Source organism: Mus caroli, chromosome 8 (assembly GCF_900094665.2).
Source record: "Mus caroli chromosome 8, CAROLI_EIJ_v1.1, whole genome shotgun sequence".
Taxonomy (NCBI): domain Eukaryota; kingdom Metazoa; phylum Chordata; class Mammalia; order Rodentia; family Muridae; genus Mus; species Mus caroli.
This window is the reverse complement of record NC_034577.1, coordinates 19,209,539-19,224,477: the sequence shown is the minus strand read 5'-3', so window position 1 is coordinate 19,224,477 and position 14,939 is coordinate 19,209,539. Positions and strand designations below refer to the sequence as shown.

General features: G+C 40.2%; 1 protein-coding gene across 4 annotated transcripts in view; it reads left to right on the top strand.

Annotated features, from left to right (window-relative positions):
- LOC110300542 (A disintegrin and metallopeptidase domain 3) overlaps positions 1 to 14,939 on the top strand; it is a 50,042-nt gene that overhangs the window by 17,759 nt on the left and 17,344 nt on the right. For 3 of the 4 annotated variants that reach the window (XM_021170754.1, XM_021170753.2, XM_021170757.1), the window contains 3 exons: positions 3,210 to 3,346; positions 6,764 to 6,953; positions 13,543 to 13,641. In XM_021170754.1, the coding sequence (XP_021026413.1) occupies positions 3,210 to 3,346; positions 6,764 to 6,953; positions 13,543 to 13,641 (426 nt within the window). The remainder of the gene's footprint in view (positions 1 to 3,209; positions 3,347 to 6,763; positions 6,954 to 13,542; positions 13,642 to 14,939) is intronic. The other variant, XM_021170755.2, reaches the window with a different exon arrangement.

Sequence of the window (14,939 nt, the reverse complement as noted above, 5' to 3'; positions counted from 1 at the left end):
TTACATGTAAGTGGGAAGTCTCAATATATGTCTGCCTATGAAGAAGTTATTGCACGAAGTACAATGTACTTAAGGTTCGTCTATGCCATAAAGTATTTCCTTTTTAATGACTGAATAATATCGGCCTATATCACCTTTGAATGCACTCATCCTGTCAAAGGACTTTACATTTCTTTCCATGCCTTTGTTGTTAAGCACCATGCTTTAATGCACATAACAGTACAAATACCTCTTGGAGGTCCTAATATTGGTTAGTCTCGGTGTATGACCAGAAGTCAGCTTGCGGACTTATGTATCAGTCTTGTTATTAATACTTTGCAGGACTATAATATTGGTTTTGATAGAGGTTATACCAGCTTCTAATCCTTTCACCAACATAAATTAGCTGCACAGTCAGCCAAAATTATTTTCTCTTTTGTTTTGATAGATACAGGCTAATGTTACATTTTGTTTCTTTTTATTGTGTTTCTAAAGTCCCAAAGGATGCAATACCAGTTCATAGATGCAGTAGTCATTAAAGTGTATCACCGGAGAAATAGCTAGTCAAGTATTTTACTTATTTTTTAAAAATGGCTTAATGCTTTTTTGTTAAGTTGTAGGCATCCTCTACGTCATGGATATAATCCTTTGTCAGACATGTGGTCTGCAAATGTTTCTTCCTGACCCTGTGTGCTGCTGTCTTTACTCTGCTTTTATCATGACGTTGAATGGGGATGTCTATGACAGTGGTAGAATCTTCTCTGTCCATCTTTGCCTGTGCCCCCATCCTTCAAGGGTTTGATGGGGTCTGTGTGCTGTTATCTTCTGTTTTACAGTTGTGAAGCTCTTGCTTGGAGCTTGAACTCATTTTGGGCTAGTTTTTTAGATAAAGTATAAAAGATCCGACTGAATGCTCTTTTTCATGTGGCTGTTCTGATTTTAATCCACTCTGCCAATTGGTTAAGTGTTTTTTGTTTGTTTGTTTGTTTGTTTTGCTTTTGTTTTTAACTCATTCACATTCAAAATAGTTGGTGGCAGGGAAAGACTACATGCTGCTGTTTCTGTCCTATACATTGTTTTCCTGTCTTGCTTAGATATACGCTGAATAGATTCTAGATGGTTTTACCTCTCCCGTACTCAGTCATTGTCTTGTGTGTGTTATTAACTTTTGGTGATCTCCTTTGACTCTCTTCCATTATGTGTATATTCCATAGGTTTCTTTGTTTACCATTTCACTTGCATGAAATATTAAACTTAAGCCAATTATAAATAAAATTTTATTTTAAAGTCTACTGTAAATTAAAATTTAAGTCTATTAAAAATAACATTTCTTAACTAAAATTACAAATAGAACTCTACTCTTTGTAGATATATATCCCATATTAGATTACTAACATCCCAAATTAAATATTTTTGTTGAGCATGCATTGCTTACATTGTTAGTTTGTTTTTATTCCTTAAATACTATACAAGATATAAATTCATTTTTATATCTTGTATAGTATATATAAAAATAATGATGGTTTGTCCACATTTAAAACTTTTCAAGAGTACTTTATAGTTTTCACCTGGCTTCCTGTTAATGTTTCTTTCAAACTGTAATGGTGCCATAAGCAATTCTTGTAGACAGATTTACTAGTAATGGGCTTTGGCTAGCTCGTCTGGAAGGTGGTTAATTTTTGTCACTACATGAACTACACATTTGTCTCACCACATACACTATTTTCCCACATCAGCTCCATTTGGATTAAAAGGATATTAAGAAAAAAATCACAATTTGCTCGTTTTTGACATTCTTTTTTTTTTTTTTTTTTTTTTTTGGTTTTTTGAGACAGGGTTTCTCTGTGTAGCCTTGGCTGTCCTGGAACTCACTTTGTAGACCAGGCTGGCCTCGAACTCAGAAATCCGCCTGCCTGTGCCTCCCGAGTGCTGGGATTAAAGGCGTGCGCCACCACGCCCGGCTGTTTTTGACATTCTTGAGTTCTTTTTATTTAGTATTTTTGAATGCATCAGCAACCCTATTCAGACCACCAAGGTGTCCTTTCATGAGTGAGTAGTTAAAGCAAATTTGGTATGATCATGTGATACAATGAACTATTTCCCAAAGGTGTGATCAAATACCGCACAAAAGCAAGTTAGGGAAGAGACGTCTTATTTTGGCTCAGAATCTTGAGTGCAGCCCATCATGATGGGGCAGGCATGGCAGCAGGAAGGCATGGCAGCAGGAGCTGGAGGCAGCTGGGCCAATTGATCCACAGCAGAGCGAGGCAGAGGCTGGTGCTCAGCTAGACTTCTCCATTTGATGCACTCTGTGGCCCCAGCCTATAGCATGGTGCTACCCACAGTGAGGGTGGGCCTAGCTACTAAACTTGACCTAATCCAGCTAACACTTCCCAGACACACCCAGAGGCTTCTTCCCAAGGCAAGTCTAAATCCAACCAAGCTGACAAACTTTATAAACTGTTATCCAGTAATTTAAGAAAGTGAAACACCAACTACACAAGACCCAGGATTGCTGAAATGCACAGTGGCAGTGACAGAAGCAGCTGGGGATGGAAGGGCATGGCCCAGGAGCTGATAAAACTATAGTGGACCCCAAAGAAGTGTCTCTGCTCAGTGTGTGCAGAGATGGCATCAGCAAATACTACTACTCTACCTTTAGAGAAATCGGCTTAAATTTCCTCAAGCATTTTCTGAAATAAAAATTGATTGCTAACTAACTCTTCATGGTTTAAAATTTCTCTAATTATTGCCTTGAAAAATATATTACCATAATTATTCTACTTCTCTAAATGTCTTTATGCTTATTTGAGTTCTGTTCAATAATGTTATAAATTTACAAAGATAGCAATCAATTTTTCTCCCATATGTCAGCTACATTTGGACTAAAATTTACTGCTTAAGAAAAATATCAAAATTTCTCTTTTTTTTAAAACATTCCTAAAATAGTTTTGATATTACATTTTCTTGACTTTTCATTCTAGTTTAGGTCCCATTGTCAAACAAAGCCTGACAAAAGCAAACAGGCAGAAGGAAAGGAGGAGGATGAGAAAGGGAGGAAGAGGTGGAGGAGTGGGAGGGGGAGGAAGAGGAGGAAGAGGAGGAAGAGGAGGAGGGGAGGAAGAGGAGAATGAAGAGGAGAAGAAAGGGGAGGGGAAGGGAGAGGAGGAGGAAGAGGAGGAGGAAGAAGAGGACTTACAATAATTCTGTTCTTTTTTGTATCTATTCAGCATCCAAAGACGTTAGCTGTGGAGGGCTTTGCCATTGTTCTCTCTCAGTTGCTGGGAATTAACCTGGGGTTGGCATACGATGACATCTACAATTGTTTCTGTCCAGGAAGCACATGCATAATGAATCCTTCGGCAATGTAAGGTCTTTTCCAAATCTGATCTCTACAGACACCTAGGAAATGTTTGTAGTATGTTTTGATGTGCATTTTGTCACAATATAACTCAACTAGGAAGAGCTAGAGTGAATGCAAACACAATTGTCTAAAGCACATGGAAGAGAATGAGTTAGGAGTGTTCCAGAAAACCTGCTTAACAGTTCTTAACTGTTAGCAGTGAGCACGTTCATAGTACACAGAGTGAAGGTGGATGCAGATGGGTTCATTTGTCAGGACTGTTGATAAGCTTCTAGGGAAGGATGTGTGATGCTGAACTATCAGAAGACTTGGAGGCTCAATGGATCTGTAAATAAGGAGATTTGGGGCAGAAGGAGAGAAAGGGTTACAAAGACAAAAACAAACAAACAAACCTCAGAAACTACTGAGACTATAAGGAAAATACTGTACGGACTGCACTGGGAACCAAGGTAAAACACAACAACAAGCTGAAGATTCAAGGAAAGATGCAGGGATGGGATGGAGGCATGGGCAAGACGTGAGGTGAGTTATGTAAAGGTGTGAGATAGAACCTGAGGTGTTGGGGGTAGAAACTGCGTGTTTGCAGAATGGGAGATTTTACAATAAGTCCAACAATAAGCGGTCAATCTATACAGCTTGTTTAACTCAGATGTGCCAAAGTGAATGCACTGTGCATCTGAAGAAGCCCAAGCACAGCCTCTTGAGTCATCTTGGGAGATGAGTGTTCTCATAATAATCCATGGAAGTTTTTTAGCATTGAGAAGTGAGGGCACTGAAAAGTCACACACATGCTCCTGGCCATCACAGCTCACTTTTAAATACTGAACTATCCAGGACAGTTTTATCTGTTGAGATCTGGCTTATGATTAGTTGTCAGTTAGGCCTTTCTAGCATGCAGTTATAGAGACTGTACAGGCTAGATCTCAAGGACAGGTGTTCTAGAATGTACAGACCTTCAGCTGACGGGAGAGAATTAACGTTCTGGGCAGATAACTTTGAGAGATGTCACAAGGCGAAAAGAGGAGCTTTCGGTGGAAGGTCCAGTCAGCCGGGAGGAAGGGTATGCAGAAATGCGTGCCATCTTGCCAAGGGAGGGGTGTGTGCGTGAAGAATGGAGGGAAGGATAAAAGCCACGTGTGCAAAAGCATCCAACCCGAAGTGTTCGTTTCAGTCTCCTCAAAGTCTTCCACGTACTAGGGAGGCAAACAAAAAACTAGGAAAAACTGGGTGGAGAGGGCAGGTGAATACAAAAGAAGAGTATACTGCAAATCCTTCAAAGTGGAATGCACCAGTTAAAGTACACCAGCAGTGCAAGGCTGCTAAGCAATAACACAATGCTACAAAGCAAACAGCTGCATGGCGTAAAAGGGAAGGGGCACTGAGGGCTCTGTAAAGGAAGTCTGGGGAGATGATTTGGTGGGTAAGACTGCTTGCTGTGCCAGCATGAGGACCTGAGTTCAAATCCCTAGCCCTCCTGTAAAAATGTGGAGCATGGCCATGTCTATCTGTAACCCCCAATTTGGTGATAGGGAGAAACAGATCCCGGAAGTTGACTGGTTAGGTAGCCATGCTGGAAAGATGCACTTGGAGTTCAGTGAGAGACCCTGTATGAGCAATGTGGTGGGAACCATTGGAGGAAGAGACAGGAAGGCTTCCACTGGCTTCGACATGTGTGTACATTGACACACACAGCAGCACACACATGTATACAACACCTACACACTGCTCATATGCCTGCCTCCCCTCATGTTGGCAGAGCAAGGGATGGATGAGGCAGCTAGTTTGTGAGGACAAAGGTGCTGTAAGCATGTCGTCTTCATCACTTTGGGCATTCTAACGAACTCTAACAACAAGATCCCGAATCACCTATACGAGCGGTAAAGATTCTTGTCTTTCATAGACAGTAATGGTTGATTTGGGGGCCAAAGATGAGAAAAGAAAAAAGAGACTCAGGAAGTTTTGGGCAAGACTCACTAGAGGGCCACAAGAGTTAATGCTTGCTGAATCTGGGCAATGCCATGCCAGCATGCTGAGAAATTCTGACAATTCTTCCTTTGACTACAAATGATGATAGCAATGCTAGTAATAGATTGCATGCCACCAAAGGAACAAAGAAAATGATTTCTTGCTAATGCCGGCATGTCAATGAATACAATGAAAATTAAAAATTACAGCCATAAATGGGATAGTTACATTAAAATAAGTTTCTCCCTACACATTTATAAACCAAGGAGGAAAATATACCCAGTTGAGTGAATGCCTTGGCCAGTGTGGCTTTTTTCACAAATGAATTCATCTAGTTGACACACCAACTTTCAAGTCACAGTGAAAGGAACAGAACAGCCTGTCTGTGCTCATGTCATCCAGATGCTTGACCCACTCACAATATCCTGGGTCACAGAGGAAAACAAGGGGGGCATTGGACAAAACAACTGCAGTATAATTGTAAAGCCACCCAAGATCACAAGAGCTTAACAAAACCAAGACAATCAAAGGCCAATGCTTTTCAGAAACCCATAGTGTGCTTGCATCAAGGTCATGTCTATGTAGGGCACCTAGGATAAAGAACATCAGGACAAAGTGCCACCATCTTACTGTGTTCCTGTTACAAGAGCAAGCTCTTACACAAGCACTTGCATGTGTAGAGGTCAGAGGATAGCTTTTGGGAGTCATTTCTCTTTGTCTACATCATGTGGGTGGGACAGGCACTCTTACCTGCTGAGCGTTCTTGCTAGCCCATAGTTGTTACTTTCAAAAGGGAAATCTGATTCTCGGATTTTATTTGAATCACTGAGAAAAGTTTGAGGTCACAAAATTCAACCCCAACTCACTGAACTCTGCACTTAAGTGAATAAAAATATTGGTAATGGTGTTGGTAACATGTAGACTTTGGAGGCTGGGGCATGAGAATCAGCTGGGGATAGGAGATCAGCTTGGGTAATAGAGCTCACCCTTAAAGAAGGATAGAAATTTAAATGTGTGTGTATATATATATGTATATTTTTTTAAAAAATAAAAGGAATCAAAGGCTGCTTGCTTTCCTCAGCCTGAAAATATTGCATGACTTTCATCACCAATGATAGAATCATCTTTGACATTTTCCATTTTCTTCTTCCATGTTCCTGCTAGCCATTGGGAGCTTTTTACAGTAATAATTAAGTTGAAACTAATGAGGAGCCTTTATGCTCCTGAAGCTGAGGTGTCTCCCACTACAATACCCTCTACTTTCTGTATATTGATTCTGACAAATAGCAATAGAAATGAATGTACTGCTTTGGTTATGACCTGCATTGTATCCCCCCCCCCTTTCTTGACTCTTCTTTAAGGTGAATATTTATGGATGTATATACTTTATTAAAGAATGTATTGGGGAATAGAAGTTGCATTTCATTTATATGAAAAACATCAATTTATTTTCAGACGTTCCCAAGGCATAAAGGTTTTTAGCAGTTGTAGTGTGGATGAATTCAAACAGCTGGCTTCACAACCTGAACTGGACTGCCTTCGGAATACACCGGAGACAGAATTTGTTGTCCAGCCTCAAGGTGGATCGTTTTGTGGTAACCATCTCCTGGAGGTCCCAGAGCAATGTGACTGTGGCCCACCAGAGGTTAGACAGAAACTCTCACAGCTGTCCACCATGTGTTCTGTGTACACTGATTCCTTCGGCCCTGTAGATTTCTATATAATTGAAAGGGGGAGCATCATTTTTTAAAGACGATGGGCTGTTTTACTATCTAAGGGAGAGAGCTGGCTATGGTAGTGCATTTGCTGAAAAATCCAAGCATCTGGGCAAGAGAATGGAGGATTTCAGAATTCAGAATTGGGAAGACTGAGCCGGGCGTGGTGGCGCACGCCTTTAATCCTAGCACTTGGGAGGCAGGAAGGCAGAGACAGGCGGATTTCTGAGTTCAAGGGCAGCCTGGTCTACAGAGTGAGTTCCAGGGCAGCAGGGCTACACAGAGAAGCCCTGTCTCAAAAAAAAAAAAAAAAAAAAAAAAAAAAAAAAAAAACCAAAAACAAAAAACCAAAAAATCCCCCCCAAAAAAACAAAACCAAAACCAAAAAACAAAGCAAAACAACAACAACAACAACAAAAACCAAAACCAAAAACAAACAAACAAACAAAAACAAAATAGAATTGGGTTGGGAAGACTGTCTTAAAACAATGACAGAATGTTGTTTGTAACAGACCTTATAAGTGAGGGTTTTAGTTTTTATGTCAAGGAGTTTTAGAAATGTACTAGTATTTGAAATTCACCTTAAAGACGTTTCATAGCACATAGGATGGTGAGGGTTTGTGGCACATAGCAACTGAGTATTTTTGAATTTGAAAATTTTAAACTATGGGTAAAGATAATTGTTTTACCATTAATAGCCAGACCAGAATGCCAGCAGCACCGGTTCATGAAATGTCATTTAACTTAGTTTCACAAACTGGATTATTCCTAACATTCTTCATTTGTTCATCTTTATCCTTAATAACATACATAAAATGGATGGCACATAGGTCCCCAGTGATTCCTTCCTTCTTATTCCGTTCCATCAGAGCCACAGATAGAACCACAAACAGTTCCCATTTAATATAACCTTTGCTATCATGTTATCACCCCCTGTTGATTATTTTTGTATATCTTGGTATATTGTTATATCTTTACAATATGTCTTGGTAATGATGAATGACATGTCTGCCTTTCTTCATTTCAGTTGTCTCTCTACTTGTTGGTATGGATATCTTTGATTACTAGCAGTGAAGACCATTAGACATCTTTTGTGACGAGACCTAGTGAAGTTTTGTTTGAATATTTTCTTTTAGAATTTGTACTTGACTCTTGAAAAAAATGTTTTTCTGTTTCTTAGAATAACTTTACTGTCTTAGTCAGGGTTTCTATTCCTGCACAAACATCATGACCAAGAAGCAGTTGGGGAGGAAAGGGTTTATTCGGCTGACACTTCCATACTGCTGTTCATCACCAAGAGAAGTCAGGACTGGAACTCAAGCAGGTCAGGAAGCAGGAGCTGATGCAGAGACCATGGAGGGATGTTCTTTACTGGCTTGCCTCTCCTGGCTTGCTCAGCCTGCTCTCTTATCGAACAAAGACTACCAGCCCAGAGATGGCACCACCCACAAGGGGATCTCCCCCCTTGATCACTAATTGAGAAAATGCCTTACAGCTGGATCTTGTGGAGGCATTTCCTCAAGGGAGGCTCCTTTCTCTGTGATAACTCCAGCCTATGTCAAGTTGACACAACACCAGCCAGCACAACAAACTTGGTCAGGGATTACTTGGAGAAGAGTAGCCAGTGAGTCAGGGAATCTTATGAGTTATCGGGGTTTTGTAAAATGCTACCCACCCATGCAAGCAAACAGCCTTCCAGAGAAGATAGGAGGTGGGGCTCAGACGCCGCTGGAGCTTAAACCCACACCTGATTATCCAATCACACTGTCTAACATTGGCACAGCCTCGAGTGCTGCCAGCTTGTGAATGACCCAAGCACATCTCTCTGTCATGAAACTAGACTCTAAATTAGGCTTCAGTTTGTTTTGTTAATAAAATAAGATGAGTTGCAGCTGGCTATGTAGATAGAGATACTGAGTGCCAAGCTGGAAGGGAGCGTAAGTCAAATAACATAACTCAATGCTACCCACAACCTGTAGTTAACCGCTCAGTGTTGAAGACTGACCAAAGCCTTTGGCATTGAAACCAATTGCCATTACCTTCGAATGGACTTGTTCAATCTCTTTATGGAAGTAACCCCTTGGAACGTCTGATCACGTTGATACTCTGTGGAGCATAATTGGCATTGGCAGGAGAACATGTTAGAGTCCCGAGAGATTCAGTACAACCAGAGAGTTCTTCTTTTTTTTTTTTTTTTTTCTTTTGAGCTAGGTTCTTACTATATCTCTGGCTGCACTGGAACTCAACTATGTCAACTAGACTGGCCGCAAAGCCAATCGAGAACGGCTTTCCCTCTGCTTCCGCAGTACTAGGATTAAAGGTGTTCGGGTCAGTTGCAACTCATGGGTCTCTGGGCCCTGTCTCTGAAGTACATGGTAGTGTCTTGAGCAATAGGGGCTTGCTTACCTCCCACCTCCAGGACACAACCAAGAACAGCAGCAGTAAGCTGTGGGCTTCAGGAGTCTCTCGGACAGTCCTGGTCAACAACCCAAAAGCAAGTCTCTCATGTCTGGTATTGGGGTTATTGTTAGGTGGTCTTTGGTTCTTGGAAAGAGCACTGTCAGCCCAGATGAGAAAAGTTCATTAAATCTATATATGTATATATTTATACACAGAATTATGTTTATTAGGCAGGTTTATTTTATTTTTATTTTTATTTTTTTTAGATAAATGGTTGATTAGCTGTGGATTCTGCAGACATCCTTATGATTATCATACCTTCTTCCCTACTGTATTTATCTTCTTCCCCTTTTCTATTTCCCTTATTAGGTCACTAGCACCTTACTGTTCACCTCTCTATTGCTCCCCAACTCCCCTGTCCTGCCCATGGTCGGTCCCATTTTCCTTATCTGGTTTCTTCAGTTAGCCCAGGTTCTCTATTCACACCTGAATATTTGGAGAACCTGTGATGTCTATTTCCCAGGGTCTAGATTAGTTCACAATCAATCACAGTGCAGAGCTGAGGACCGGTGGTTCTCAATCTTTCTAACACTGCGACCCTTTAATACAGTTCCTCATGTTGTGGTGACCTCCAACCACAAAATTATTTACATAGCTACTACATAATTGTAATTTTGCTACTGTTATGAATCATAATGTAAATATATGTGTTTTCTGATGGTCTTAGGTGACCTTGTGAAAGGGTTCTTTGAACCCAAAAAGGGTTGTGACTCCCAGGTTGAGAACAGCTGGTCCAGATTCCCCCTCTATCCCAACCTACCCAACTTTTAAAAGAACCCACCCAACTTTAGAAAGAAATTAAAAATCCCAGTACAACAACAAAACCTCCACAAACCAAGAAAACAAAAGCATATGCAAAAAGAAAAAGAAAACAGTTAAAAAGATAAACATTCCATACATTTGCCTAAGAATTCCATGAAGCCATTGTTTTCAGTAACTGAGTACTACTCCATTGTGTAAATGTACCACATTTTCCATATCCATTCTTCTGTTGAGGTACATCTGGGTTTTTTCCAGCTTCTGGCTATTATAAATAAGGCTGCTATGAACATAGTGGAGAATGTGTCCTTGTTATATGTTGGAGCATCATTTGGGTATATGCCCAGGAGTGGTATAGCTGAGTCCTTAGGTAGTAATAATGTCCAATTTTTTGAGGAACCTCCAGACTGATTTCCAGAGGGACTGTACCAGCTTGCAATCCCACCAACATTGGAGAAGTGTTCCTTTTTCTCCATATCCTCGTCAGCATCTGCTGTCACCTGAGTTTTTCATCTTATCCATTCTGACTGGTGTGAGGTGGAATCTCAGGGTTGTTTTGATGTGCATTTCCCTGACAGCTAAGGATGTTGAACATTTCTTTTTGTGTTTCTCAGCCATTTGAGATTTCTCTGTTGAGAATTCTCTGTTTAGCTCTGTTCCCCATTTTCTAATAGGGTCATTTGGTTCTCCAGAGTCTAACTTCTTTAGATCTTTGTATATATTGGATATTAACCCTCTATTAGATGTAGGGATTGGTAAAGATCTTTTCCCAATCTGTTGTTTGCTGTTTTGTCCTACTGACAGTGTCATTTGCTTTACAGATGCTTTGTAATTTCATGAGGTCCTATTTGTCTGTTGTTGATCTTAGAGAATAAGCCATTGGTATTCTGTTCAGGAAATTTTCCCCTGTGCCCACTTTCTCTTCAATGTATCTGGTTTTATGTGGTGGTTCTTTATCTGCTTGGATTTGAGCTTTGTACAAGGAGATAAGAATGGATCAATTTGCATTCTTCTACATGTTGACACCTGAACCAGCACCATTTGTTGAAAATGCTTTTTTCCAACAGATGGTTTTAGCTCCTTTGTCAAAGATCAAGTGATCATAGGTGTGTGGGTTCATTTCTGGGTCTTCAGTTCTATTACATTGATCTACCTCTCATCATTGTACGAATGCCATGCAGTTTTTATCACTAGTGCTCTGTAGTACAGCTTGAGCTCAGGAATGGTGATTCCAACAGAAGTTCTTTTATTGTTGAGAATAGTTTTCGCTATCCTGGGATTTTTGTTTTTCCAGATGAATTTAAAAATTGCTCTTTCTAACTCTATGAAGAATGGTGTTAGAATTTTGATGGAGATAGCATTGTATCTGTATATTGCTTTTAGCAAGATGGCCATTTTTGCTCTATTAATCCTGTCAATCCATGAGCATGGGAGATCTTTCCATCTTCTGAGATCTTCTTCGATTTCTTTCTTCAGAGACTTGAAGTTCCTAGTTTGGTAGTATATCCAAATGGCAAAATGGCAGTCATAGGTTCTTTCTTAGGGCCTGTGGCATGCCCAGCCATGAGTTCTTGGCTCCAATTACAGGTCCAGGCATCAGTCCCAACTGAGAAGTAGTTGTTTACCCCTGTTCCATTCCTGATACTGTGTATTTCTCACCAGTCCAAATGTTGTTTAAGCTTCCAGGTTTCACAGGTAAGACTGCTGATAACTCCTTAGCAGCCTGTACGGCGCCTTCCTACACTACAAAAGCTAGCCAGTGGGGAAGAAACCTCTAGGCCAATACTAGCTTGATTTCTCCATGTCTTCTGACCAAAGTATGTGATATCTTAAGGAACAGGGTCATTCCATCATGTTCTATTGGATAACTCAGACCAATGGCAACAGCCTGTATGCTTTGGGGAAATGCTATAAGACCCATTGACCAATAACCAATAACTCAAAGGGAGTTAATCCACATCAGGTACCCGAGCTTTTTGTTTGATAACCTAAGGCATATGGGAGAGGTATTAGCCTTCTGTGCAGCATAACTCCACTGAAACTTTTATGTATATATTAGAAAACGTCTAAAATACCATGTTAAAAATAATTAGTTGCTATTCTAGTGCCAACTTTCCTGTGTAGAAATTGTTCTATAAGATAAGAGAGTGTGTATTAAAGATAATTTAGGGATATCAATCTATAGGTATTAGAATTATCAAGTAAGTTTGGGAAACACAGTGCAGGAATTGTTTTCTTTCCTTCATACAATGGATTTAGCATATCACGCATTAGTTGTAAACTTCTTCAGCAATTTTATGACAACCGCACTATCATTTATCACCATGTTCTGCACTGCAGCTTTTAATAAATGAAAGCTTTCAGAGTCAGGCTATCTTTTTTTTTTTCCTTGTATGGATATCCAATTATTCTAGGGCCATTTGTTGGAAAGACTATCCTTTCCAAATTAAAGTATCCTGGCTCCTTTAGGAAGAAGCAATTAATCATGTGCTTTAGAATTTTAACTTATATTCTGTAATAGTACATGCCTGTATGAAGTTTTTGATCTCTTATGGTCCCTGGCAAGAGAGAGCAACCCAAGAGAGCCCTACAGTTGGCTGAGAAGTGAGAGTGGGAAAAGAGCGTATTCAGTGTCTCCGTTATGCTCTCTCTAGGAAAAGGCAAGGCAGGGACTGAAGTAGTGGGGCCAGGAGCTTGAGTACTTCTGGATGTCTCTTTCCTCCACTGGTAGACCCCAGTTGCCAAGTACCTATTCCTAGGGTGTTTCCAGAAGGGGAGATAATAATTTGTAAGAGTTCCACAAAGGAGGTGTTTGGGGGGGGGGGAGTAATACGGTTTGATTTGGTCAGATTGAATGTAAAGGCTGTTGTAAAAATGGTTGTAGCCATGTGGCTTATTTAAAGAAATTGGACAGAAACAAAGATGAAAACACACAGGAGGCTGGACTTAGCCAGTATTAGGGGAAATGTCACTGTCTCACTGACAGAGTACACACACACACACACACACAAACCTAACTGATGGGAGACTCACCACTAACATCAGTGTGTAGTGATCTATGCAACAATATTGTCCACGGTGTTGACTGATAGTAGAAACTGCTCAACTATCATTTTATGAAGCCACATTTAAAAAAAAATGATCTGTTGTTGGCAGGGCTGTGACTATTAGGGGATGTTTGGAAACCAATGAAGATTAATTGAGCAGCCCACAACTGTACTTTGAAAAGAAATTTTTTTAAAAAGTCATATATATGATTTCGAATGTTTATGTTTACCTTGATTATATTTTCTTCTCTAGACCTGTACTCATAAAAAATGCTGTAACCCTAAAGACTGTACTCTGATTAATGAAGCGCAGTGTGGTACAGGGCCATGCTGTGATAAAAGAACATGTATGGTAAGCCTAGAACACAGAAATAAAATACCTTTGGAAGTCTATAACATGACATTCTTGGCTGGCTAGCTTCCGAATAATGACTTCATAATAATTATGAATGCTTAAGGCCTTTGCTTTAATAATTATGAATAATTATGAATGCTTGTTCTCAACTAACTCATATAACTTAAATTAACCTATTTTAATCTATGTTCTGCCACATGGCTTGCTACCTCCCCTGCTTTGAACATCCAACTTCCTCCGGAAGTCTCTCCAGGGAGACTCTCTTGCCTTTGATTCTTTCCCAGAGTTCCTCTCTCTGCAGATGTCCCACCTATTGTTCTGTCCAGCTATTGGCTGTTGAGCTCTTTACTAAACCAATAAGAAGGTGACTTAGATAGGTGAGGAAGGATAGAGACACAGCTTCACACAGCAGACTAAAAATAATTATCTCAACAGGAGTCTTTTTGGTGTACTTCCCTTCTAGCTTCTGGAAGAATCTTTCAAATGTTTTAATTTGTATTCTCTTTGAAACACATTCTTTTGGTCTAAGTCTTAAAATTTAGAAGATGACCATTTGGATAACACTTTTTTTTTTAATGAAATACATCATTTCTCCATGTGGTAGATATTAAGGATATTTCTAATCTCCACTATGTCCTTGATTTCAGCCAGTGGGTCTCTTTCTGCCCTCTGCTTTCTTTCATATGTTTCAATCTATTCCAAAGATCTCTCCAGCTGTGGTATGCAGTTTTGTTTAAAACTATTGTGTCAGGAATTTTTCTTAGTCCTGTCTGGTTGTAGTTTCTTCAGGATCAAATGTCATGCCACAAAGTGAAAACTAACAGGGTTCGCCTGACAAGCAGCAATAGCAAATCGCATTCTGAAAGCCAGAGGTGTGCAGCATGCAAGTGCAGCTCTGGTAGGCTGTTTTCCCCGAGAACAGATGGCTAGAGCCAAAGGTTGTTCTCAACATGCCTGAATGGAGCGGCCCACCTAGGGCTCTCATGCCTGACAATTGTTACTTCCCCTGTAGAGCCCATGTCTTTAACTATTACCACCAAGTAGAACAAGTCCTTTCTGTGGTGAAGACGCAGTGTGCTGGCCACTAAGGAGAGCTTCATCGAGAACAACGAAAAAGGTTGTAGGAACGCATACTGATTTTGCCCAATATGACTGACTAGAAGAAGGGCTTTGCGCATAGGTGTTGTGCATTTTCTTTTCATCTTTATCTACCCTGAGTGTAGACGAGCCTGTTCTTTTTTCTCTGTATTCTTGCAAATCTTCAAGCTCTTCTACCAGACCTTGTCCAAAGTTAA